This window comes from Protopterus annectens, chromosome 8.part1 (genome assembly GCF_019279795.1).
Source record: "Protopterus annectens isolate FY-2018-M chromosome 8.part1, PAN1.0, whole genome shotgun sequence".
Taxonomy (NCBI): domain Eukaryota; kingdom Metazoa; phylum Chordata; order Ceratodontiformes; family Protopteridae; genus Protopterus; species Protopterus annectens.
In genome coordinates this window covers 497,762,558-497,786,587 of record NC_056742.1, presented here as the reverse complement: position 1 = coordinate 497,786,587, position 24,030 = coordinate 497,762,558, and the positions used below count along the sequence as shown (strand labels likewise).

The 24,030-nt window shown below is 37.1% G+C and overlaps 1 protein-coding gene across 1 annotated transcript in view; it reads right to left on the bottom strand.

The window, feature by feature from the left end:
* Positions 1-24,030, bottom strand: part of LOC122810419 (B-cadherin-like) — a 766,834-nt gene that overhangs the window by 29,957 nt on the left and 712,847 nt on the right. Inside the window, exon 15 of the mRNA XM_044082031.1 lies at positions 23,105-23,248. Coding sequence (XP_043937966.1) covers positions 23,105-23,248 — 144 coding nt within the window. The remainder of the gene's footprint in view (positions 1-23,104; positions 23,249-24,030) is intronic.

Sequence of the window (24,030 nt, the reverse complement as noted above, 5' to 3'; positions counted from 1 at the left end):
TCTCAGTGTCCTTATATTTAGACATCATTCTCCATATCCTTATAGTTAGGCATCATTCTCAGTGTCCTTATATTAGGGCATCATTCTCAGTGTCCTTATAGTTAAGCATCATTCTCAGTGTCCTTATATTTAGGCATCATTCTCAGTGTCCTTATAGTTAGGCATCATTCTCAGTGTCCTTATAGTTAGACATCATTCTCAGTGTCCTTATAATTAGGAATAATTCTCAACGTCCTTATAGTTAGGCATCATTCTCCGTATCCTTATAGTTAGGCATCATTCTCCGTGTCCTTATAGTTAGGCATCATTCTCAGCATCCTTATAGTTAGGCATCATTCTCAGTGTCCTTATAGTTAGACATCATTCTCAGCGTCCTTATAGTTAGGCATCATTCTCAGTGTCCTTATATTAGGGCATCATTCTCAGTGTCCTTATAGTTAAGCATCATTCTCAGTGTCCTTATATTTAGGCATCATTCTCAGTGTCCTTATAGTTAGGCATCATTCTCAGTGTCCTTATATTTAGACATCATTCTCCGTATCCTTATAGTTAGGCATCATTCTCAGTGTCCTTATAGTTAGGCATCATTCTCAGTGTCCTTATAATTAGGAATAATTCTCAGCGTCCTTATATTTAGACATCATTCTCTGTATCCTTATAGTTAGGCATCATTCTCAGTGTCCTTATAATTAGGCATCATTCTCAGAATCCTTATAGTTAGGCATCATTCTCAGCATCCTTATAGTTAGACATCATTCTCTGTGTCCTTATAGTTAGGCATCATTCTCTGTGTCCTTATAGTTAGGCATCATTCTCAGTGTCCTTATATTAGGGCATCATTTTCAGTGTCCTTATATTAGGGCATCATTCTCAGCGTCCTTATAGTTAGGCATCATTCTCAGCATCCTTATAGTTAAGCATCATTCTCACCGTCCTTATAGTTAGGCATCATTCTCAGTGTCCTTATAGTTAGGCATCATTCTCAGTGTCCTTATAGTTAGGCATCATTCTCAGTGTTCTTATAGTTAGACATAATTCTCAGTGTCCTTATAGTTAGACATCATTCTCAGTGTCCTTAAAATTAGGCATCATTCTCAGTGTCCTTATTGTTAGACATCATTCTCAGTGTCCTTATAGTTAGGCATCATTCTCAATGTCCTTATAGTTAGACATCATTCTCAGTGTCCTTATAGTTAGACATCATTCTCAGTGTCCTTATAATTAGGTATCATTCTCAGTGTCCTTATATTAGGGCATCATTCTCAGTGAAGGCAGGATTACACTCAGAACCAGAATTGTACTCATATTTGACATGTGCAGAGGAATTTCAGCATGTGTTTCTGCATGATCCGCAGGCGGTTTTATGTACCAGGTTGTTTACTCCAACATAAACTAATATCGTCTTGTGGTCATACTTGCTCTGGGAAAGGATCTTAAGGATCCTAGTCAGTAATCCTGGCTCGTAAAAAGCAACAACCCTGTTGTTGTCCAGCCTTATGAATTTAGAATCTTCATGTCTAACAACAGTTACCAACCACTAAAAGGTAGTTTATGACTATTAGATTCAGGGTTGGTTTATTGTTGGTGACATTTTCATTTGGTGGACACATGGTAGCTGTTCTAAGGGGCTTATGCTGATACCTATTTTTAATAGTTCTAGAAGGCTGAGGTAAAGACTTTTTTAAACAACATTAATTAATTAATTAATTAATTAATTAATTATTAATTAATCAATTTATTTATTTATTTATTAGCATTTGTTTACTGGAAAAGTCTGACTGGGACTGTAGGATATGAAAGGCCACTTTTTGACAGAGGGCCAGGGAGAAAAGCTCCACAATTAAGATGTCCCTCAATACAATATAATACAAGACAAAACAGCAAAAATCAGTATACAAAGAAAAAAAATCAGAAGAGTTATATCCTAAAAATCATTATGTTGTACAGACCTACATTTCAGTTTTACACTAGGAATGATAATGTTATGAAATTCCATTAGGTTACTAGACAGGTCAATAGAACGTGCAAGGCATTACTAGCAGACAGCAGATTGCTTGGTAAGGATTTCTAGGTGTGGATAAGCTACGGGGTCTTCTAATGAAAGCACAGAATATTGTGCAATAGAAATAAAGAACATCACACAACAATGTGGTGCAGTAGGAAAAATGAGCTGCTTTATACGCACTAATACTGAAGTAATAAATATATCTTTGATTATAAATCTGAAAAACAATCAGTTTTAGTCGGCCAAAGGTTCGCGATGAATGTCTATTTTACTAAAAGAAAACCATATGCATTTGAAAAGCAGTTTTTTTTAAATTTCAGTAGTAACAGTGATTTTATAATGACTCTTAAAATAGGTTTTATTTATTTATTTATTTACAGAAATTTGATTACGAAGAAACTTCGACTGAGTAGTAGCCCATTTTCAGTGGAGGCCCAGGGAGAAAAGCTCCAAATTATTAAAACACATTTTAAGAACAATAATTTTACAATGTTCAAAATTAATACAAAAAAATCTACAATTTAAATAATTATACCAAATTAGACATAACATGAAAACACTGGTTAAAAATGGTTACAAGTTATACGATAATGATGTAATATTTAGAGAAAATTTAGCCAGTTTACAGAGAGATTAAAGGTAAGTTAGTATAATATAGACAGCAATTGTAATATGAAGTGACAGAAAAGTGGGTTTATGGTACATTTACAGTGAAAGGCAGGGGACAGAAATTGACAGAAGTAAGGAAGCGAGTGAAGAAGGGAGAGTAAGGAGGTGTCAGGTATGAATAGGCACTTGTTCACATTTAGGGATATAATTTATCCTGGTGTTGAACAACAAGAGAGCCAGCTTTTATCTAGGAGGTCTTTCAGAGAGGTTTTTAAGGATGGAAGGGAGGTTATTGACTTGATGGATACAGATAAGATGATATAGGAACATAGGTTCATACTAGGCTAACTGCCCTTGCAAGCCTAGCCAATTATCCCTTAGTGAGACTCAAACCCTGTACCTTGTGTTTGCAAGGCAAACACCTTAACCATTAGGCCACCCTCCCAACTTGCAAGCCTTAGATTGATAGATATTTTGTGCTACATTTTTAAGCTTACTTGGCTTGCAAATGAAAAATTTATGTACGTATTTATATATTTACAAAGTATATATTGTTCTACAGTACAAAACCATTTTAAAATACCCATTTAGCAAGTACTTTGACTTTAAGTGTATCTTTGATAATCTGGCTGTTTGTTAAAACTCAGTCATCCTGCAGATGGTGTTTTACCACTTGGTAAGTGAGTAGTTTGTGAAAATCCAGAATTGTAGCAGTCTCAGCCAGCACTTGTAATGGTGAACCAGTGCCCACCTCCTCAGCTCTTCAAGAGCAAAAAAAAAAACAACCCCCCCAAAAAAAACAAAAAACTTTACTGTATTAAGCCAATTGCTACATTGCAGTGATGAGCATATTACAGATCTCTGCTCCCCAGATCTGCCACTGAAGAACAAAAAAAAAAAAACAGAATTTCCTTCCACTGGCACCTCAACTAGGTAGACCAATGCACAACACACGCTCCCTTGCCCAGCCATTCAGGTACAGTTTCTGTACACTGCCCTTGACCCTCCTCCATTGCATTTGTGGTCAAAACTGAGCAAGCAGTTTGCTACAGTTTAAAAGTAAAAATTTATTTTATTTATTTATTTATTTATTTCAGTTTGATTACCGGGGGATCCACTGGGCACTGGTAGCCCGTTTTCAGTGGAGGCCCGGGGAGAAAAGCTCCAAAACAAGGAATTTCAGCAATTCAAATATTATATTTACTAAAATGAAATCAATTAACATGGAAAGTTAATGGGTAGTCTGAATAACTAAAAAAAAAAAACAGGTAGTTACAACAGAAAGAAATACAACAATTTCAATTTTTAGTTTGGTATGAAAGGCATCACATGAGTAATACATGATTTACTATGCTGTTCACTAAGTGTAATATGCTGTTCACTAAGTGTAATATGTTGTTCACTAAGTGTAATATGCTGTTCACTAAGTGTAATATGCTGTTCACTAAGTGTAATATGTTGTTCACTAAATGTAACATGCTGTTCACTAAGTGTAATATGTTGTTCACTAAGTGTAATATGCTGTTCACTAAGTGTAATATGTTGTTCACTAAGTGTAATATGCTGTTCACTAAGTGTAATATCTTGTTCACTAAGTGTAATATGTTGTTCATTAAGTGTAATATGCTGTTCACTAAGTGTAATATGTTGTTCACTAAGTGTAATATGTTGTTCACTAAGTGTAATATACTGTTCACTAAGTGTAATATGTTGTTCACTAAGTGTAATATGCTGTTCACTAAGTGTAATATGCTGTTCGCTAAGTGTAATATGCTGTTCACTAAGTGTAATATCTTGTTCACTAAGTGTAATATGTTGTTCACTAAGTGTAATATGTTGTTCACTAAGTGTAATATGCTGTTCACTAAGTGTAATATCTTGTTCACTAAGTGTAATATGCTGTTCACTAAGTGTAATATGTTATTCACTAAGTGTAATATGCTGTTCACTAAGTATAATATGTTCACTAAGTGTAATATGCTGTTCACTAAGTGTAATATGTTGCTCACTAAGTGTAATATGCTGTTCACTAAGTGCAATATGTTGTTCACTAAGTGTAATATGCTGTTCACTAAGTGTAATATGTTGTTCACTAAGTGTAATATGCTGTTCACTAAGTGTAATATGCTGTTCACTAAGTGTAATATGTTGTTCACTAAGTGTAATATCTTGTTCACTAAGTGTAATATGCTGTTCACTAAGTGTAATCTGCTGTTCACTAAGTGTAATATGCTGTTCACTAAGTGTAATATCTCGTTCACTAAGTGTAATATCTTGTTCACTAAGTGTAATATCTTGTTCACTAAGTGTAATATGCTGTTCACTAAGTGTAATATGTTGTTCACTAAGTGTAATATGCTGTTCACTAAGTGTAATATGTTGTTCACTAAGTGTAATATGCTGTTCACTAAGTGTAATATGTTGTTCACTAAGTGTAATATGCTGTTCACTAAGTGTAATATGCTGTTCACTAAGTGTAATATCTTGTTCACTAAGTGTAATATGCTGTTCACTAAGTGTAATATGTTGTTCACTAAGTGTAATATACTGTTCACTAAGTGTAATATGTTGTTCAGTAAGTGTAATATGCTGTTCACTAAGTGTAATATGCTGTTCACTAAGTGTAATATGTTGTTCACTAAGTGTAATATGCTGTTCACTAAGTGTAATATGTTGTTCACTAAGTGTAATATGCTGTTCACTAAGTGTAATATGTTGTTCACTAAGTGTAATATGCTGTTCACTAAGTGTAATATGCTCTTCACTAAGTGTAATATCTTGTTCACTAAGTGTAATATGCTATTCACTAAGTGTAATATGTTGTTCACTAAGTGTAATATCTTGTTCACTAAGTGTAATATGCTGTTCACTAAGTGTAATATCTTGTTCACTAAGTGTAATATGCTATTCACTAAGTGTAATATGTTGTTCACTAAGTGTAATATGTTGTTCACTAAGTGTAATATGCTGTTCACTAAGTGTAATATCTTGTTCACTAAGTGTAATATGCTGTTCACTAAGTGTAATATGTTGTTCACTAAGTGTAATATGCTGTTCATTAAGTATAATATGTTGTTCACTAAGTGTAATATGCTGTTCACTAAGTGTAATATGTTGTTCACTAAGTGTAATATGTTGTTCACTAAGTGTAATATGCTGTTCACTAAGTGCAATATGCTGTTCACTAAGTGTAATATGCTGTTCACTAAGTGTAATATGTTGTTCACTAAGTGTAATATGCTGTTCACTAAGTGTAATATGTTGTTCATTAAGTGTAATATGCTGTTCACTAAGTGTAATATCTTGTTCACTAAGTGTAATATGCTGTTCACGAAGTGTAATATGCTGTTCACTAAGTGTAATATCTTGTTCACTAAGTGTAATATGCTGTTCACTAAGTGTAATATCTTGTTCACAAGTGTAATATGCTGTTCACTAAGTGTAATATCTTGTTCACTAAGTGTAATATGTTGTTCACTAAGTGTAATATACTGTTCACTAAGTGTAATATGTTGTTCAGTAAGTGTAATATGCTGTTCACTAAGTGTAATATGCTGTTCACTAAGTGTAATATGCTGTTCACTAAGTGTAATATGTTGTTCACTAAGTGTAATATGCTGTTCACTAAGTGTAATATGCTGTTCACTAAGTGTAATATGTTGTTCACTAAGTGTAATATGCTGTTCACTAAGTGCAATATGCTGTTCACTAAGTGTAATATCTTGTTCACTAAGTGTAATATGCTATTCACTAAGTGTAATATGTTGTTCACTAAGTGTAATATCTTGTTCACTAAGTGTAATATGCTGTTCACTAAGTGTAATCTGTTGTTCACTAAGTGTAATATGCTGTTCACTAAGTGTAATATCTTGTTCACTAAGTGTAATATGTTGTTCACTAAGTGTAATATGTTGTTCACTAAGTGTAATATGCTGTTCACTAAGTGTAATATGTTGTTCACTAAGTGTAATATGCTGTTCACTAAGTGTAATATCTTGTTCACTAAGTGTAATATGTTGTTCACTAAGTGTAATATGTTGTTCACTAAGTGTAATATGCTGTTCACTAAGTGTAATATGTTGTTCACTAAGTGTAATATGCTGTTCACTAAGTGTAATATCTTGTTCACTAAGTGTAATATGTTGTTCACTAAGTGTAATATACTGTTCACTAAGTGTAATATGTTGTTCACTAAGTGTAATATGCTGTTCACTAAGTATAATATGTTGTTCACTAAGTGTAATATGCTGTTCACTAAGTGTAATATGTTGTTCACTAAGTGTAATATGCTGTTCACTAAGTGTAATATGTTGTTCACTAAGTGTAATATGCTGTTCACTAAGTGTAATATGTTGTTCACTAAGTGTAATATGCTGTTCACTAAGTGTAATATGCTGTTCACTAAGTGTAATATCTTGTTCACAAGTGTAATATGCTGTTCACTAGGTGTAATATCTTGTTCACTAAGTGTAATATGTTGTTCACTAAGTGTAATATCTTGTTCACTAAGTGTAATATGTTGTTCAGTAAGTGTAATATGCTGTTCACTAAGTGTAATATGTTGTTCACTAAGTGTAATATGCTGTTCACTAAGTGTAATATGTTGTTCACTAAGTGTAATATGCTGTTCACTAAGTGTAATATGCTGTTCACTAAGTGTAATATGTTGTTCACTAAGTGTAATATGCTGTTCACTAAGTGCAATATGCTGTTCACTAAGTGTAATATCTTGTTCACTAAGTGTAATATGCTATTCACTAAGTGTAATATGTTGTTCACTAAGTGTAATATCTTGTTCACTAAGTGTAATATCTTGTTCACTAAGTGTAATATGCTGTTCACTAAGTGTAATCTGTTGTTCACTAAGTGTAATATGCTGTTCACTAAGTGTAATATGTTGTTCACTAAGTGTAATATGCTGTTCACTAAGTGTAATATGTTGTTCACTAAGTGTAATATGTTGTTCACTAAGTGTAATATGCTGTTCACTAAGTGTAATATGTTGTTCACTAAGTGTAATATGCTGTTCACTAAGTGTAATATGTTGTTCACTAAGTGTAATATGTTGTTCACTAAGTGTAATATGCTGTTCACTAAGTGTAATATGCTGTTCACTAAGTATAATATGTTGTTCACTAAGTGTAATATGCTGTTCACTAAGTGTAATATGCTGTTCACTAAGTGTAATATGTTGTTCACTAAGTGTAATATGCTGTTCACTAAGTGTAATATGTTGTTCACTAAGTGTAATATGCTGTTCACTAAGTGTAATATGCTGTTCACTAAGTGTAATATCTTGTTCACTAAGTGTAATATGCTGTTCACTAAGTGTAATCTGTTGTTCACTAAGTGTAATCTGTTGTTCAGTAAGTGTAATATGCTGTTCACTAAGTGTAATCTGTTGTTCAGTAAGTGTAATATGCTGTTCACTAAGTGTAATATCTTGTTCACTAAGTGTAATATGTTGTTCACTAAGTGTAATATGCTGTTCACTAAGTGTAATATGTTGTTCACTAAGTGTAATATGCTGTTCACTAAGTGTAATATGTTGTTCACTAAGTGTAATATCTTGTTCACTAAGTGTAATATGCTGTTCACTAAGTGTAATATGTTGTTCACTAAGTGTAATATCTTGTTCACTAAGTGTAATATGCTGTTCACTAAGTGTAATCTGTTGTTCACTAAGTGTAATATGATGTTCACTAAGTGTAATATCTTGTTCACTAAGTGTAATATGTTGTTCACTAAGTGTAATATGTTGTTCACTAAGTGTAATATGCTGTTCACTAAGTGTAATATGTTGTTCACTAAGTGTAATATGCTGTTCACTAAGTGTAATGTGTTGTTCACTGAGTGTAATATGCTGTTCACTAAGTGTAATATGCTGTTCACTAAGTGTAATATGTTGTTCACTAAGTGTAATATGCTGTTCACTAAGTGTGATATCTTGTTCACTAAGTGTAATATGCTGTTCACTATGTGTAATATCTTGTTCACTAAGTGTAATATGCTGTTCACTAAGTGTGATATCTTGTTCACTAAGTGTAATATGTTGTTCACTAAGTGTAATATACTGTTTACTAAGTGTAATATGTTGTTCACTAAGTGTAATATGCTGTTCACTAAGTGTAATATGTTGTTCACCAAGTGTAATATGCTGTTCACTAAGTGTAATATGTTGCTCACTAAGTGTAATATGTTGTTTACTAAGTGTAATATGTTGTTCACTAAGTGTAATATGCTGTTCACTAAGTGTAATATGCTGTTCACTAAGTGTAATATGTTGTTCACTAAGTGTAATACTTTAGAAAGGAATAAGAAGCAGAGTAGGAGGGGGTAGTCTGGGGCGAATGGAGTAGAAAGGTTAGGATTTATAGGCAGAAGAGTGCAGTTGCAAATTCTGTTTTGAAAAAGGTAGGAATGAAGCTAGTTTTCGAAGTTATTTATGTTGGTACATTTCCTAAGTGACAAAGGCAGGGCATTCCATTTTTTAGCAAGGGTAAAGGATAAGAGAAGCTGGCCAGCAAGGCGCTGTGTTTATTAACAGTTATTAGGTTTTGTTGAGAAGTATCTAAGTGGTCTAGGGGGGGTATAGGGGAGTAGAATGTAAGAAAGAGCAGGGCAGTTAGAGGGGTTTTGAAACAGCTTGAAGGCTGTGGTGAGTTGGAGGAGGTTAAGTTGATTGGGAAGTTCAAGCCAGTGAAGGGAGGAGCAGTGATGTGAAGAAGATTTGGCGTTAGTTGCAAATCTAGTGACTTTGTTATAGCATAACTCTAGTTTGGTGGTAAGAGAGGATGAGAGATTAGTGAGCAGGGGGGCACCGTATAGGAGGGTTGGAAGGAGGAAGGTGGAAGCAAGGGTTAGTCTAGAATGAGGAGAGAGGAAGTTATTGTTTCTATACAGTAGACCCAGTTTTATATGTGTTTTTTTGATGTTTAGTAGGATGTGGTAATTAAATTTTAGCTGATCGTCAATTGTGACACCAAGAAGTTTGGTGGAGGGTACGATCTCGATGGAGGAGTTGTTGAGGCTGGAAATTTGAAATTAGTTTTTGTCAAGGGAGGAGGATTTAGATGGAGAGAAAAGGAGTATTTTAGTTTTGTTGGCATTTAGGGAGAGGTGATTTTGTAACATCCAGTTTTCAGTGGTAGAGAAGGCACTTTGAGTTAGGGCTTGGAGGTCTGTTAGGTTGGGGGCAGAGCATATCAAAGTAGAGTCGCCAGCATATTGTACAATTTTTGTGTTAGGGATGGCTTTGTAGAAATCATTTATGAAGATATTGAATAGTAGTGGGCCAAGTATGGAACCCTGAGGGACTCCTGTAGGGGTCAGAAGAAAAGTCGAGGTGGCTTGGCCCCATTTTACAGCTTGGGATCTGTTAGAAAGGTAGCTGGAGAACCAGGAAAGGGATTCAGGGCAAAGGTTGAGGTTAGATAGGTGATTTAGAAGGTGGGTGTGAGAGATGGTATCAAAAGCTTTAGATAAGTCTAGTAGGACAGTGGATACTAAATTACCGGAGTCACGGGCAAAGTTGACTGAGTGTAGAAAGGAGAGGAGGGCAGTATTTGTGCTATGACCTGGGCAGAAACCATGTTGGGTAGGAGAGAGAAGGTGGTGCTTAGTAAGGAATGGCAGGAGTTGTAGGTGGATACATGTTTCTAGAATTTTGGATATAGGGGAGAGAATGGCTATAGGGCGGAAATTTGAGACAGAACAGTTTTTGCCACCTTTGTGGAGGGGTAGGATGTAAGCGTTATGTCATAGTAAGGGAACGTAGGATTCAAGTAATGATCTATTAATTAGGATGCTGATAGGAAGAGCAATACAGTCAGAAGCAATTTTTAGGAAGGCAGATGGGATGTTATTGGGGGCATTGAAGCAAGGTTTTAGTTTCTGAAGGAGTTTCTTTATTTGGTCGGTAGATACTGGTTGCAGTTTGAAAGGGGGGGCAAGAACAGTTTAATGAAGACTGAGTAGTGGCAGGGGATAGGTGATTGTTGGGAAATGTTTTAGTTAGCTCAGCAATGGTAGAGGTGAAGAAGGAATTAAATAGAGAAGCAATTTCGGGGTCGGTTTTGCTGGTGTCTGGACAGGGGTTAGTTTTAGTGCCTGGTCTGAGGAGTGAATTGATGGAATTCCAGAATTGTTTTGGATTTCTAGCATGGTTTTCTTGAAGTTGGATGTAGTAAGACTTCTTGTCTTTAATGATTTGTTTTTTGGTTAGGTTTCTTAACTGCTTATATTTAAGGAGTATTTCAGGTTGTTTGTGTTTATGGTAAGTTTTCCAGGTTTTGTCTCTTTGGAGCATTAACTTTTTTGTATTTTTGGTGAGCCAAGGGGATGTTTTAGCTTTAACTCTTATAAGTCTAGTTGGGGCTTGGGAGTTAAGGATGGCTAATAATGTTGAATTAAAGTAGTGGACAGCTTCATCTAGTGGTAATAGTTTTAGAGGTTTCCAGTTGGAGAGTTTAAGTGAGTCAGAGAAGGAAGTAGGGTTAAAGTTAGAGAGGTTCCGAGTATGAGTGTAGTGGTGGGAGTGGGGAGGGGAGGAGGTAGCTCGTATAGCATAGGTAGGGAGGTGGTCTCCTAAGGGGTCTGGAGAAGTGTCAGATTTTATAACTTTATTTGGATGAGATACGAGAATCCAATCAAGTATGGAGCCAGGAGGATTTGCTTTGTTTGGTCTGGTTATGGAGTTAATGAGTTGGGAGAAATTAAATAGGTTAATGGTTATTGAGGGATTTTGGTTAGAGATTTTGCCCCAATTGATATTTACATCACCCAAAATGAAGGTTTCTAGATTAATATTAGAAGAAGTCCAGGAGAGGATGTCTTCTAGAGTATTAGTATTTTTGCCTGGAGGGATGTAGAGACAGATGATGCAGATACTTTTACGGCTGTTCATATTTAGAAGGCCAATAACCAGTTCAGTGTTATTAAATGATGGAATAGGGTTTGGGTAGGGAGTAATGGACAAGAGGTTGGAGTAGATTAGAGCAACACCACCACCTCTTTTATTAGGTCGATCGGAATGTAGAGAATGGAATCCTGGGGGTAGGAATTCAGAGTCATTAATATGAGGTTTTAGCCAGGTTTCAGTTATAGCTGCTATATCAGGGGAGTTATGGTTGAGCCAGGCATGGAAGAGGGATAGTTTATTTTTTATGCTTTGGGCATTGATGGTGAGGAACTTGAATTGTTTGTTGGAGGATGTCTTATATTTGTTGGGAGAATTTTTTGGGATGGAATGTAGGACCTGGGTTGGGGTGAATATCTCCTGCTAAGTGAATGATAGTCGCATGGGGGAGGTGCTTATTAGTTTTATATTTTGATGGAAGGGGCAGGTAGATGTGTGGTTTATATTTAAGGTTTACATTCGCAGTTGGGAAATGTTTAATTTTCATGAAGAGTATTGGGTAGTAAGGAATTAATGAGGCGGATATGTTGTGGTAATGAGAGATAGGGTTGTGTTGCTGAGTAGGAGGAGGAGGAGGGAGTAGGTGGACATGAGTATAGCAAGTGATATGGTATAGAGATATAAGTAGGAGAAGGAAGCAAGACAGTGGAAGGATTTTGGGAGGAGGGGACATCATGATGGTAGAGGTTGGTAAGTAAGTGGAGGAGAAGGGGAGTTTGAACAGAAATAGGGGGAGTGGTTAGAGAGAGGAAGGGGATGGTCAGGGGAGAGTTTGGATTGGTTGGAGGAGGGGGGAGGGAGAGATAGGGGGAATAAATGTAGATGCCCTGGGGGTGTGTGGGAATTGGGGGTAGGGTAGGGGAGCGGAGTGAGCCCACAGGGCGAACGGAGCGGGCAGAGCCAGGAAGGCAGGAAGAGAGCAGGAAGAGAGCAGGAACCTATCAGTGGGCTTTTGAAATGCAGAAGGTAAGTACTGGGGACAGGGAATTAAGCAGAATAGAGAGGACTACAAAGTTTAGAATCAAGTATTGAGAGAAGAACAAAGTGAAGGTAGGGCTTGTATAATCTAAGAGAGAGGGAAAGAGTACAACGGAGTAGGGAATTGAGAACAGTAGGGAGAGGGTGCCACCTGGTGGACAAATGGGGAAGAGCACCTGTGAATCCACCGAGGGAGATCTCTAACTGGGTTGAGGTGAGGGAGAAAGGGAACTGAAGTTAGAAGTAAGTAAATAAGTAGGTAGGCTGCTGGAATTCCAGGTAGGGGAGCATACTGAACACCTAGTCAGGCTATTAGGTATCTATAATAGTACAGAAATTTAGCAACAATAGTACATACTTTCATAAACACCTTCTAAGAGAGGCGTAGTTCTATTCCCATACACGGGTTGAAGCCGAGGAGTTTGTTATATTTATTTTGGGTGTAGGCATCCAGGCTAGGCGAAGATGCAGAGGGTATTACAGGGTGGAAAGGCTGGAAAAGAGGAGAGAAATGCAGAGAGAGTTTGCACTTAGTAAACAGTACAATAGTACATTGACACACAATAGCATACACTTGTTAAGTAAGATTTAACTCACAACAGTTTCAAGCAAATAGACTATACATCAACTGACATAAATGAGAGATAAAAATATAGTTATCTATGATATAATTTTGTATTAGGTAGGGAAAGCAGATTAGGCTTTAACACACTACTAAATCAAGCACTTTATGAAAAAAAAGAGGTGTGGGTTTCATAGTTTGTTCAGCACAAAACTTGAATAGTCAAAATATAAAATTTGTTTTTGCATTTTTTTAACTAAAACCTGAGAGATGTAGCACTTCATATACTTATGCAACTGTTTATACCCTGCTTGCATGGAGCGGTGCATCACTCAGATTTTAATTAACAAAAAATAATTATTCTTATAAACTGTATCAAACTGCTTGTTACAAAGCTAGCAAACAGTTGCTACAGTTTATACCTTGCCTGCACAAAGTGTTACAGTGGTCATGGTTCATGTTTTAATTTAAAAAATCCTTCTTATAAACTGCAATAAACTGCTTGCTACAATGTAGCAAGCAGTTGTTACAGTTTAGACCACATACTGCATGGTACAGCACTCAGGTTTGACTGCAAATGCAATACTGGCTTTTAAACCCAGTATTGCATTACAGATCAGTATCAGCTGATTGCATCTCCCAACACTTTGCACCAGGGGCAGTTGCCCCTCTTATCCCACCCTAGCTATGCTACTGTGGAAAACTGAAATAAAAATAAGGAATTTTTTCCATTCTAGAAATCATTTAGAACATGGATGATCTACTCATACATTTAAGAGAAAACTGAAGTCCAACTTGGTAAAAGAAAAAAATGCTATTGTTTCAGGACACAGTTTAATCATATTGTATAAGAGTCGTGCATCACAGCATATAATTACCATCTTCAGTTATGTTTATGCTTCTGCGTAAGCAAATCTTATGGTAATTCTGTTAATTTGCATATGATGTAGATATAATTTCATATATCTTTTCTTTTCTGTTTTCAAAGTCTAACTATATACTGACAAGCTAACTGTGCCTTACAATCTGTGTTTTATTGCTCTATTATATAATAACATACATGTACAGATGAACTACAGCGGCAGGGCTAGCCACCCAGTGGTGTAAACCTTGACTCAAGATGATTGTCACTGTTGAAGTGACACCCCAACCCCATGTGCCAAAATGGGAAAAGGAATTGAGGATGGATAGATGGATGGGTGGATAGGTGGATGGGTGGATGGATGGATGGGTGGGTGGGTGGGTGGGTGGATGGATGGATGGATGGGTGGGTGGGTGGGTGGATGGATGGATGGGTAGATGGATGGATGAATGGGTGGGTGGGTGGGTGGGTGGGTGGATGGATGGATACTGTAACACTGTATGTTACCTGCACTGTGATTGAATCACTTACTTCTGCTCATTATAACTGTGATTTTATTGTTGTGATAACTGCCCATGTACTCTGACTCTTTTGCTTACTTGGCTACAAGAAAAAAAAAACATAAATAACAAAATAAAAATAAAATGTTACTGTTCTTCAAATGGAAAAGCAAGACAAGTATCAAATTAAAATAAGTGTGTGAACATAATTGTTCAAGGAAGATAGTAAAATAAGCTTCGTTGTACTTGTCCAAACAGTAAAATATATGTGAAGGAACATGTGTAAGATGCTATACGATTGTATTTGCCACTGTGACAACATTTTACAATTTAAAAGTGAAAGCAAGCCTTGCACTGAAATTGTGTTCAGTGTTATAAAATTTGGAAATGCTTGGTGAAGCTGAATAAGGTCAAATGATGATGCCTTATTAGGACAAGAGCTTGTTGAAACTTCACCCCCTCTCCCATTTGAACATGCAAAGAAGAAACAGCTTCTAAAATTCAGACTGAAGACATGTGAAACTCATTATGGGGACTTTTAAATAAAGAGACTGACAGATGACTATTAATTCAAAAGATGTAGGAGTTAGGTGGTTCAATAAGTTACTTCAATTTGTGTTTTGGTAGGATGCCTTGCAGGCACAGTTCAAGGTTTAACATACTAGCTGTAAGGACACTGAAAATTCTATTTTGATATTAAAAGACAATCTTAAAAGACAGACACAAAAAGGGTGCAATATATCTTTTAGCCAGAAACAGTTTGGTGCAGTGGATAAAGTTGTCGTTTCTCAACAAGAGGTTTCCTGGTTTGATTCTCAGCTGGGGTGCCTTCTGTGCAGAATGTGCATGTTCTCCCCGTGTTTGCATGGGTTTCCGCTGGGTTCCAGGTTTCCTGCCACATTCAAAAGACATTCAGTAGGTGGACTGTACACTCTAAATTGGCCATAGGTGTGAGTGTCTGGTGTGAATGAACTACTGTGGCAGGGATAGCCACCCATCAGTGTAAACCTTGGTTCTAGATGATTGTCACTGTTGAAGTGACACCCCTACCTCATGTGCAAAACTGAGAAAAAGGGGTGTGGATGGATGTTAGATGTTTTTCTGCATATCATCTTCTGGTTAAAATACTTATTTTGAAATCTTTGTACAAGTTGTGTACAGTTTGTAAATTTATTTGTAAAGGAAATGCATATTTATTTGTAAAGGAATTGACTTAACATACGTATTTAAGTAAATGATTTTACTGTTCAATTCTGAATGCTTGTGGCTGGTGGTTTGTTGTTTAGTTTAAGGTTTTATGCATTTTGATTGTGCATTTTTGGCTCTGAGACATCTGCTCTTTGAAAGATGACTGCTCAGAGATAATTGTGATGATATAAAGTTTCAACTACAGCATATCTTTGCAATATGGAAAAAAAAAAGTATGCACTAAAAGCCCAATATGACACTGGGCAGAAGTAGCAACTCCACAAAGAAGACACACTAGCCAAATCAGAGAACTAACTGCTCTGACGTGGCAATGGTCACCACTGTGCCACTGTGCCACAGATGTGGTGTCAGTTTTTTAACCAGTTAATTATAAAGCACACATTTGTACAGATGTTATATGGCAGATGTGGTACAGTTAATCAGATACATCATAACATCTGCATGAAATATACATATTATTCAAAATACCAGAAAACTGAAAACCTTACTTATTCTACCAGTCCAGTATTGTTATGCTTCATCAACATTATGACAGACACCTGCACTGGTGGTACAGAGGGATGAAGACTTGACTACAGCCCAGACGGCCTGAGTTTAAATAGCAGTTCAGATACTTAGCAGCAGAGACAAAGGTGAAGGGTATGCCTATTTTGAGAGTGAGGGGAGAGGTGTGATATCCTTGCTGGAGACTAGAGAAATGACTGTATGCTGCTGACAGTTGGTTGCATACCTCTTATCCTCTTAGAGCAAAACATCTTGACAAAGTTATAAATAATGGGAGGACAAAGGCCCAAAATAGGGACAGCTTTTAAATATTGCCATACAAACATAGAAAGCTGATAAAAATAACAGGTTTTGCATTAGCATGAATTTTCTGAGGGGTATGAAGCTCAGATGTCTGTCATTACTTTTTAACTTTATAACTCAATGATTTTTCCAATGATTTGCCAGAAAACCACAATTTTCTGAGAAAAAGACTAAAATTATGAGGCAAAACTTTGGACACTCTGCAGAAATCTGTACAGTTGAGACATGTGGGGTTGGCAGGGCAGTTTTTGCCTCAGCTCTTTGTGGTGATCCAGTCCCAATGAGTATTGCATACCCTACCTACCAAGTGTTGTTGTCTGGCTGCACAGGGTGGATATTAGTAGGAGAAACTCTTCAACAGCAAAAGAGACACAAAATCTATATGAGGGAGAGTGAGAATAAAATCAGATGTTCTGTGCACGTCAATGTTTGTGTGTGTGTGTGTGTGTGTGTGTGTGTGTGTGTGTGTGTGTGTGTGTGCGCGTGTGCATGCATGTGCACGTGTGTGTGCGCGTGTGTGCGCGCGCATGTGTCTGCGGTTGTGTGTGCGCATGCGTGTGCATGTGTCTGTGTGTGTGCGTGTGTGTGTGTGTGTGTGTGTGTGTGTGTGTGTGTGTGTGTGTGTGTGTGTGTGTGTGTGTGTGTGTGTGTGTGCACATTATGCTGAATGGGACTCCTTTAATATTTGCACAGTAAATAAATCAGCAATTACCTCTTCCTGTGGGGTCCTTGAATTTTATACCTTTTAGAGGGTAAATATCATTTAGTTTAGACATAAAGAATCGATAACAGGTCCATCTCAAAAGTGCAATAACTTTTTGAAGCCTGCAGGGGAACTAAAGTGAAAAATAAGATGTCACAGCAATTAAGATGAAAGCCTTATGCTGGTACAAAATCAATAAGGAGATGTGTAAGTACTGTAAGAACGATGAATTAAGGCCATTTAAGACATGTTTTTGTGCTGCAAAGGAACTATACTTAGTAATTGATTTACTTCATTTGGTAACAATGATAGGCCAACTGAACCAGAGTCAAGGCCACTTTTCAGTGGTGATCTGGGGAGAAAATATTCTACATTGAAAACAAGAGTCCCACATATGGATACACAAGTATACAAAGCATGATCGATAAACACAACAGAACACATGATGTAGTAGAAAACGAGTATAAAGGCATAGGCAGTGGAATATTCACGAGATTATTACAGAAATACGTAGCAGACGTTATATTCAGCACCCAGTTACAACTCTGCTGTTTGCATTTTTGAATAAAAATAAAGCTGTACAATCTTTTACTAACTGGAGGTAGAAACCGAAGAGTACTTTTCTAGCATTTACTTTCATCTGTGACAAACAATACGTCAGTTGGCAGTGAGTAGGACAGCATGTTAGAAATGACAGGGACGTGGGAAAGTGATGGTAATGCGGAAGTACGAATATAAGATGCAGTTATGAAAGGTGATGGGAAGAATGAAAGAGGAGCCAATTAAGCATGAAAAGAACTTAGTAAGATTAACGTCACAATGTAGAAACTGAGATATGCTGATAGGTTAATAGTTTACTTGGGGTTTGGTCCCCAACAACGCATACAAGGACTGCTCTTGTGTTACTGGTCAGTAATGATACTGAGGCCCAATCTTTAGTTATGTAGCCTGAATACAGGGAGTCACGAATCTTACTAGGGGATTTGGCAATGCAAAATAGCTGTTTTTGTTGACAGCTTAATATCATGGGGAATTATAAATCTGGACAAGTCCTTGTCTTGCAGGATAGTTTACTGGTGTATGGATTACATTAAGAATAATTTTGAGTTGTTTGAGTATGAATTTGTTTTGTAGATCAAGCCAGTCTATTTTCTTAAGAACCAGGCAATGATATGTTCAATTTGGAAGAGTAGCTGAAAACTTGGCTAATTTGTGGTAGGTTTTTACTGGTTTATGGATTTGTTTTTTTTTTTTTTTTTTTTGTAGGTTGGTTAGAAATGAACTTAGAGGAGGACAGGGTGAAAAATGCTCTGTCTATTGTGTGACAGGTACTGCCAGACAGATACAATTTTGCTGCACATAATATTTTTAGCTTTTTTTGTTTATTTTAGACACAGGATAATTAGTGTGCTGATCATATCTTAGCTGTTGCTCAACAATAACACCTGGTATTTGTGTTTTGTTTTGGGTACCAGTTCAGCACCGGAGCTTGTTACTGAGGGAAGTCTGGAAGTACACAGAGGTGAGCTGTGTAACCGCCCATGGTGCCATTACTTGTATGGTTAGGGTGCTCTGTCTCCATTTGTTTATTCATTTTTTATAGCAATGTTTCTTTGTTCTAATGAATAAATAAACAAACAAATAAATAAATAAATAAAGAAGCCACCCCCTAAAGAATCTGCGCCACTGGACTACCTAAACCAGACTTTCTGGGGATTGGTGGCCCCCAAACACTAAGGCTATATAAATTCATTTTGACATGGGCTTGTTAAAGTTCTCTGCCCCAAACCTAGCTTAGTCTACTGAGAAGGTTGCTGTACTTGTGTGGGAGATGTGGACAGTGTCATTATATTACGTTCCTCCCAAACCTCAGAGGTGACTATATCTTGTGTTGGGCTGGAAACAGTGACAACCCATTCCTTTGATTTTTCTCACAAACTTCAGTGGGGTGAACGGAAGGTCACCACAGCTTTTATAGGAGCACGGTACTGTCTAGAAGTAACAAGCTGAAAACATTATTGTAATTATATATTTATTTTTTCATTTTCTTCACAATCGAACATCTGATGAGTATACAGGTGACTGACTCTTGGAAGAGAGTAAATAAGCATGCTGTTAAATATGTCTGACACAAATATGTTTTGTTCTATTTGTGTTTTTCAGTTTTGTCCCAGTCTGACATCAGTATACACAGAAGGTTTCTGTCTTTTGGGTGCAGGGTGAGGGGAGGGGCGAGGAGGCGTACGGTATATAAACATGACAGCAGTAGCATGATATATAGATAGATACCCAGGGGGAGGGACTCAGAAAGCAACTACTTATTCCTGGATATGATGTGTATCCTCACAAGCATTTGTCTTCTCTGTATATTGTGAAATGGTGTTTGGTCAGTTTTGAGCATTACAACTTAGATACATTTCTTCTTTGAAATAAAAAAGTAAGATTTAATTTCCTTTTCATATGCATGATTTTTGTTTAGGTCATCACTGCATCAAAAATTGGAAAAAAAAGCTCTAACTTGTCCCTTGAATATTTATAACCCAGTGGCTTTTGTGTGCTTAGCAGACCACCGCCCCCAGCCCCTCCAATGTAATTTAGTTATTACAGGATAATCTGTTATCAGTAACATAGGTAGGGTGGGGCAATTGGAGCAACAGTCCTGGGTGCAAAGTGCTGGTGGATGCAATCAGGCAATGACAATTTTTCTAATGTACTACTGCTTTTAAAAATCTGCTATTGCATTTGCAGTCAAATCTGAGCACTGTAGCAATCCATGAGTGGTCTAATATGTGGCAACGGCTTGCTACTTTGGAGCAAAAAGTGTGTTACACTTTAAAAGTAAAAAAAATATATTTTTTGTTTAACTAAAACCTTAGTGCTGTAGTGCTCCATGCAGGTAGGGTATAATATGTAGTAACTGTTTGCTATGTTTGTAGCAATTTGCTACAGTTTAGAACATTTTTTTTAATTAAAACATGAAGGCTGAAGAGCTCCATGCAGGCAGGTATAAACTGTAGCAATTGGTACATTTGTAGCAAACAGTTTGTTACACTTTAAAAGAAAAACATGCTTTTTTGCTTTTAATAACATGTTAAAGGAGAGTTGTGGTCAAGGTACAGAAACGGGACCTGAGTGGCTGGGGCTGGAAGGACTGGGGCATGTCATGCATATGGACACCTGGTTGGTGTGCCAGTAGAAGGAATGTCCATTTTTTTCCTTGCTGGGGGGTGGGGGTGCATAGATTGAAAGGATGCAGTAAAAAGAAAAGTCAACGAGTAAAAAGACAGAACTTCTTTTGTTAATTATGGTTTTCATTCAGGCCACTGTTGGATGAAAAGGATGTTTAAAAAATCTAAAAATGCATCTCTGTGCATCTTGAAATCCAATGGCATCTGGTGGTCTAGTGGCCCCCTGACCCCTGGCTTAATACAATAATTTCCAAGGTCAGTTAGGATGTGCTGAAAGGGTTCAAGAATAAACCAAGCTACAAAGTAAGAAGCTCACAAACTGAGAAAAAGAAAGATAAAAGTAATGCTGAGAGCGTGAGTGGGCCAGGATGTGCTGGCCAGTGGGGGCACCATGGTGGCTTTTCATCTAGGGCATCAGTTTACCTAAGGTCAACCCTATATTGAGGGCATTTAAAGAATTTCAGTATGGCATGGAGGGAAGCTGGAGCAATGAGCATGACTTTATTTATTTATTTGTTGGTATAGAACATTAACTGGACGTCTTGTAAATATTTCTCAGTGTAGAAAAGTGCTAGTTCTGTAGTGTCTTGGAGCTGGGTCAGCGTTTTTGCTGAGGAGTTGATGGTGGAGTGATTTACATATTACATTAGAAGGTGTAAAGTACATCTCCATGCATGTCATTACTCAATGTTATTTATGACCATTTATGGCTAGTCAGTAATTGTAGTTGAAAGCAAGTTACATGGATTGATTTAAAGCAATTACTTTTTTGCAGTGGAATAATTTCTGAAAATATACATTGGGCAAGCTATGTATGCAGAATGATTTATTCACATGAATAATTTATTCAGAATACTACAAGGTCATTTTCTTTCTATGGCAATATATTACATATAGCTTATAAACTGAGAGATTTATGAACAGAGATTTTTACACGGAGTTATATAAGTCAGCTGAGCTCTCCGAGTCTGTTCTGTAATAATTCAAGGCAATATTTTATACAAAATTGCTATTACATATAAGTGAAATACCACAGGAAAGTTCCAGAATGATCTTGCATAAAAGAGAAGCAGCTATTGATTGCAGACACAGTGGCTTTTATTTAAATGGTAGGTAGTATGGAGAAGTTCTTTCTTCTGCTGCAAAACAGACAAAGAATTTGTCAAACATGGAAACATTCACTGTCTTTGATGCTCATGTGGAAGGACAGAAGCTTTACTATCAAGCAAGCGTTAGTGTACAATTAAATGTAAAGTAAATAAGCTAGTGTTTTAAGGTGCAGGACATGTAACACTAGCTCCCCTAGATACTACAGTAGTAAGTGGGAAAACTGGAACTATCATTGTTAAACTTGAAAATGGGCCTCCTCTCCCTGCATCAAACAATAACGTCCTCAAAAAGTGTTCCTATTACAGATCCCAGCCAATCAGATTTGTTGTATCTCCCCCAGAAATGAACACTATTGTTCTGTCTTATTAAAAGTCACATGGTTGCTAGGTCAAGTAAAGCATCGTGCTACGAACATGCTCCTTCATGTTCATAATTCTGGAATCCAAATTCCTACCTTTTTTATGCAGCATCCTGACCGTGTGTTACTCAGAACACTGACCTCCTTCTCACATCAGTGATGCATCTGTTCTCAGAAGGCCACAGAATAAACGCGAACTCTAATGATGTCTTCACCTTATTCAGCCTCAAGACCTAGTGGTCCCGTTCAAATGATCTAAGGGGTGAAAACTTAGAATATCTACTTTTTATTGAATTATTTTTCCTGCCCAGAAATTGACTCACAGGCTGACAAACATGTCGTCTGAAATATGTAACAGTGACACAAAACAGGGCAGCGACCTATCACAACTTGCAAAGTGGACACAGACACTAAAATTAGTTCACAAAATTACCTCCTTATTAACAACAAAGACAAATCCGCGGTGGTGGTGCTGTGGTAGCATTGTCACCTCACAGTAAGACGCTGTCCGGTTCGATTCTCAGTTAGAGCATCTTCTGCGCGGAGACATGCGTGAATGGGCGTACCTTCGTTGAAGGTTGTGCGTCAGGGCTGGTAACTCAGCACGTAAAAATCAACTACCAATCATTAGCGGACCGGAGTTCTGCTGTGGTGACCCCTAACCGGGAAAAGCCGAAAACACAACAAGATTAACAACAAAGACAAATCATTGATTTTTGTTTTTAATTACAAGTGGTACTCATATGCACTAAACAAGCAGGACTATTTAAACTATGTACAAATATTAGATGATTCACAACCACGGACAAGGGAAATTAAATATAACAAAATAAAACCTCATGTAACTTTCTGAAATATTGGTATATCCACTCAGTATCTAAACTAGCGTTAAGTTATAACAATGAGGTAAGGGAATGAAGTGTATGTGCTGCCACCTGCTGGCACTATACACAATATACATGACAGATACAAAACCATCTATTGCTCATAACCACAACGTGGGCAGCTGTCTGCACATACATCACTGCACCCTTTAGAAGGAAACCAGAGGTCTGAAACTCTGCCTTCTGCAACAGGCAGTTCAGGTTAGTCACCCTAGAATAGTCCAAGTCAATGAAGAGGCCAAACCAGCCATAAATGCACCCCTAGGTAGGACATATGCATTAAGTTGGTAAGAATATGAACTTTGAAGTAGTGAGTTGCTAGAGAGGGGAAACTGCTGCCTTAGTTTAATAAATGTGATTATTTGTTAACCCCTCACATTACATCAAACAGACAACTTGTCTAGGCACTCACCTCGTCTATGAAGTTGACGATTTCATCGGGATTGGATGGCCGTGGACGATACTGAGGAGATGGTAAAAGTGTTGGGATGACATCATTGCGAATAACTTCAGGCCTGCTGTCTAAGCCTCTGTGCAGCTGACTCAGGTCATATTCCTTAAAGAAAAAAAAAGGCAGTCAATACTTCTTATTGTACTTATTTTATTATACTTTACTTGCAAAATCTGTACTGTGAATTTTTTTACTTGCAAAATTCGAACTATGAATTTTTGTAGTACTTGTATAATTTGTACTGTGGAGCTTTTCTCCCTGGGATTCAGCAGAAAAAGAACGCAAGCTCAGATGGACTAACCCGGTCAACAAATGTCAAATAAATAAATAAATACTCCTCTTGGTCACGTCATTGCGGGTCTCATTAATACTCCAGTATTCTTCACAGATCCTGTTACTCACACCTACAAAAATAGGGAATAATTAACTGCTTGGCTGTAGCTGTGATGCAGAGATTCCTTGCAACTGTGCAAACACAGCCATGATGTCTAACTAGAGAAACACTTGGAACAGTGTGACTCAAAAGGCTAAGGTTCTAGTATATACAATTTTATTTTGAAATAATTCAACCAGGCAGCAGAAATTTCCAGATGACTAATTTCCTGTCTGTGAATGTACTAAGGGAAATCATTTATTAGCTAATCTGTGTATTGCAGCCTCTAAAAATGAGAACTAAGTATGGTATACTTGAAAGCACATCTGCCTTTGACCCTGAAGGTTATATGCCCTCATCCCAGAAGGGAAGTAGGACCTACCTGAAATGTATTGACAGACGCATTGAGCATAGGGATGCTCTCTTCTGGTAGGGTTACTGCCCTACTTAGAACAAGTTAAATAAAAGTCACTTTTACCACCCCTGGTGTTGTCCTGGGATGATTATTTGTTGA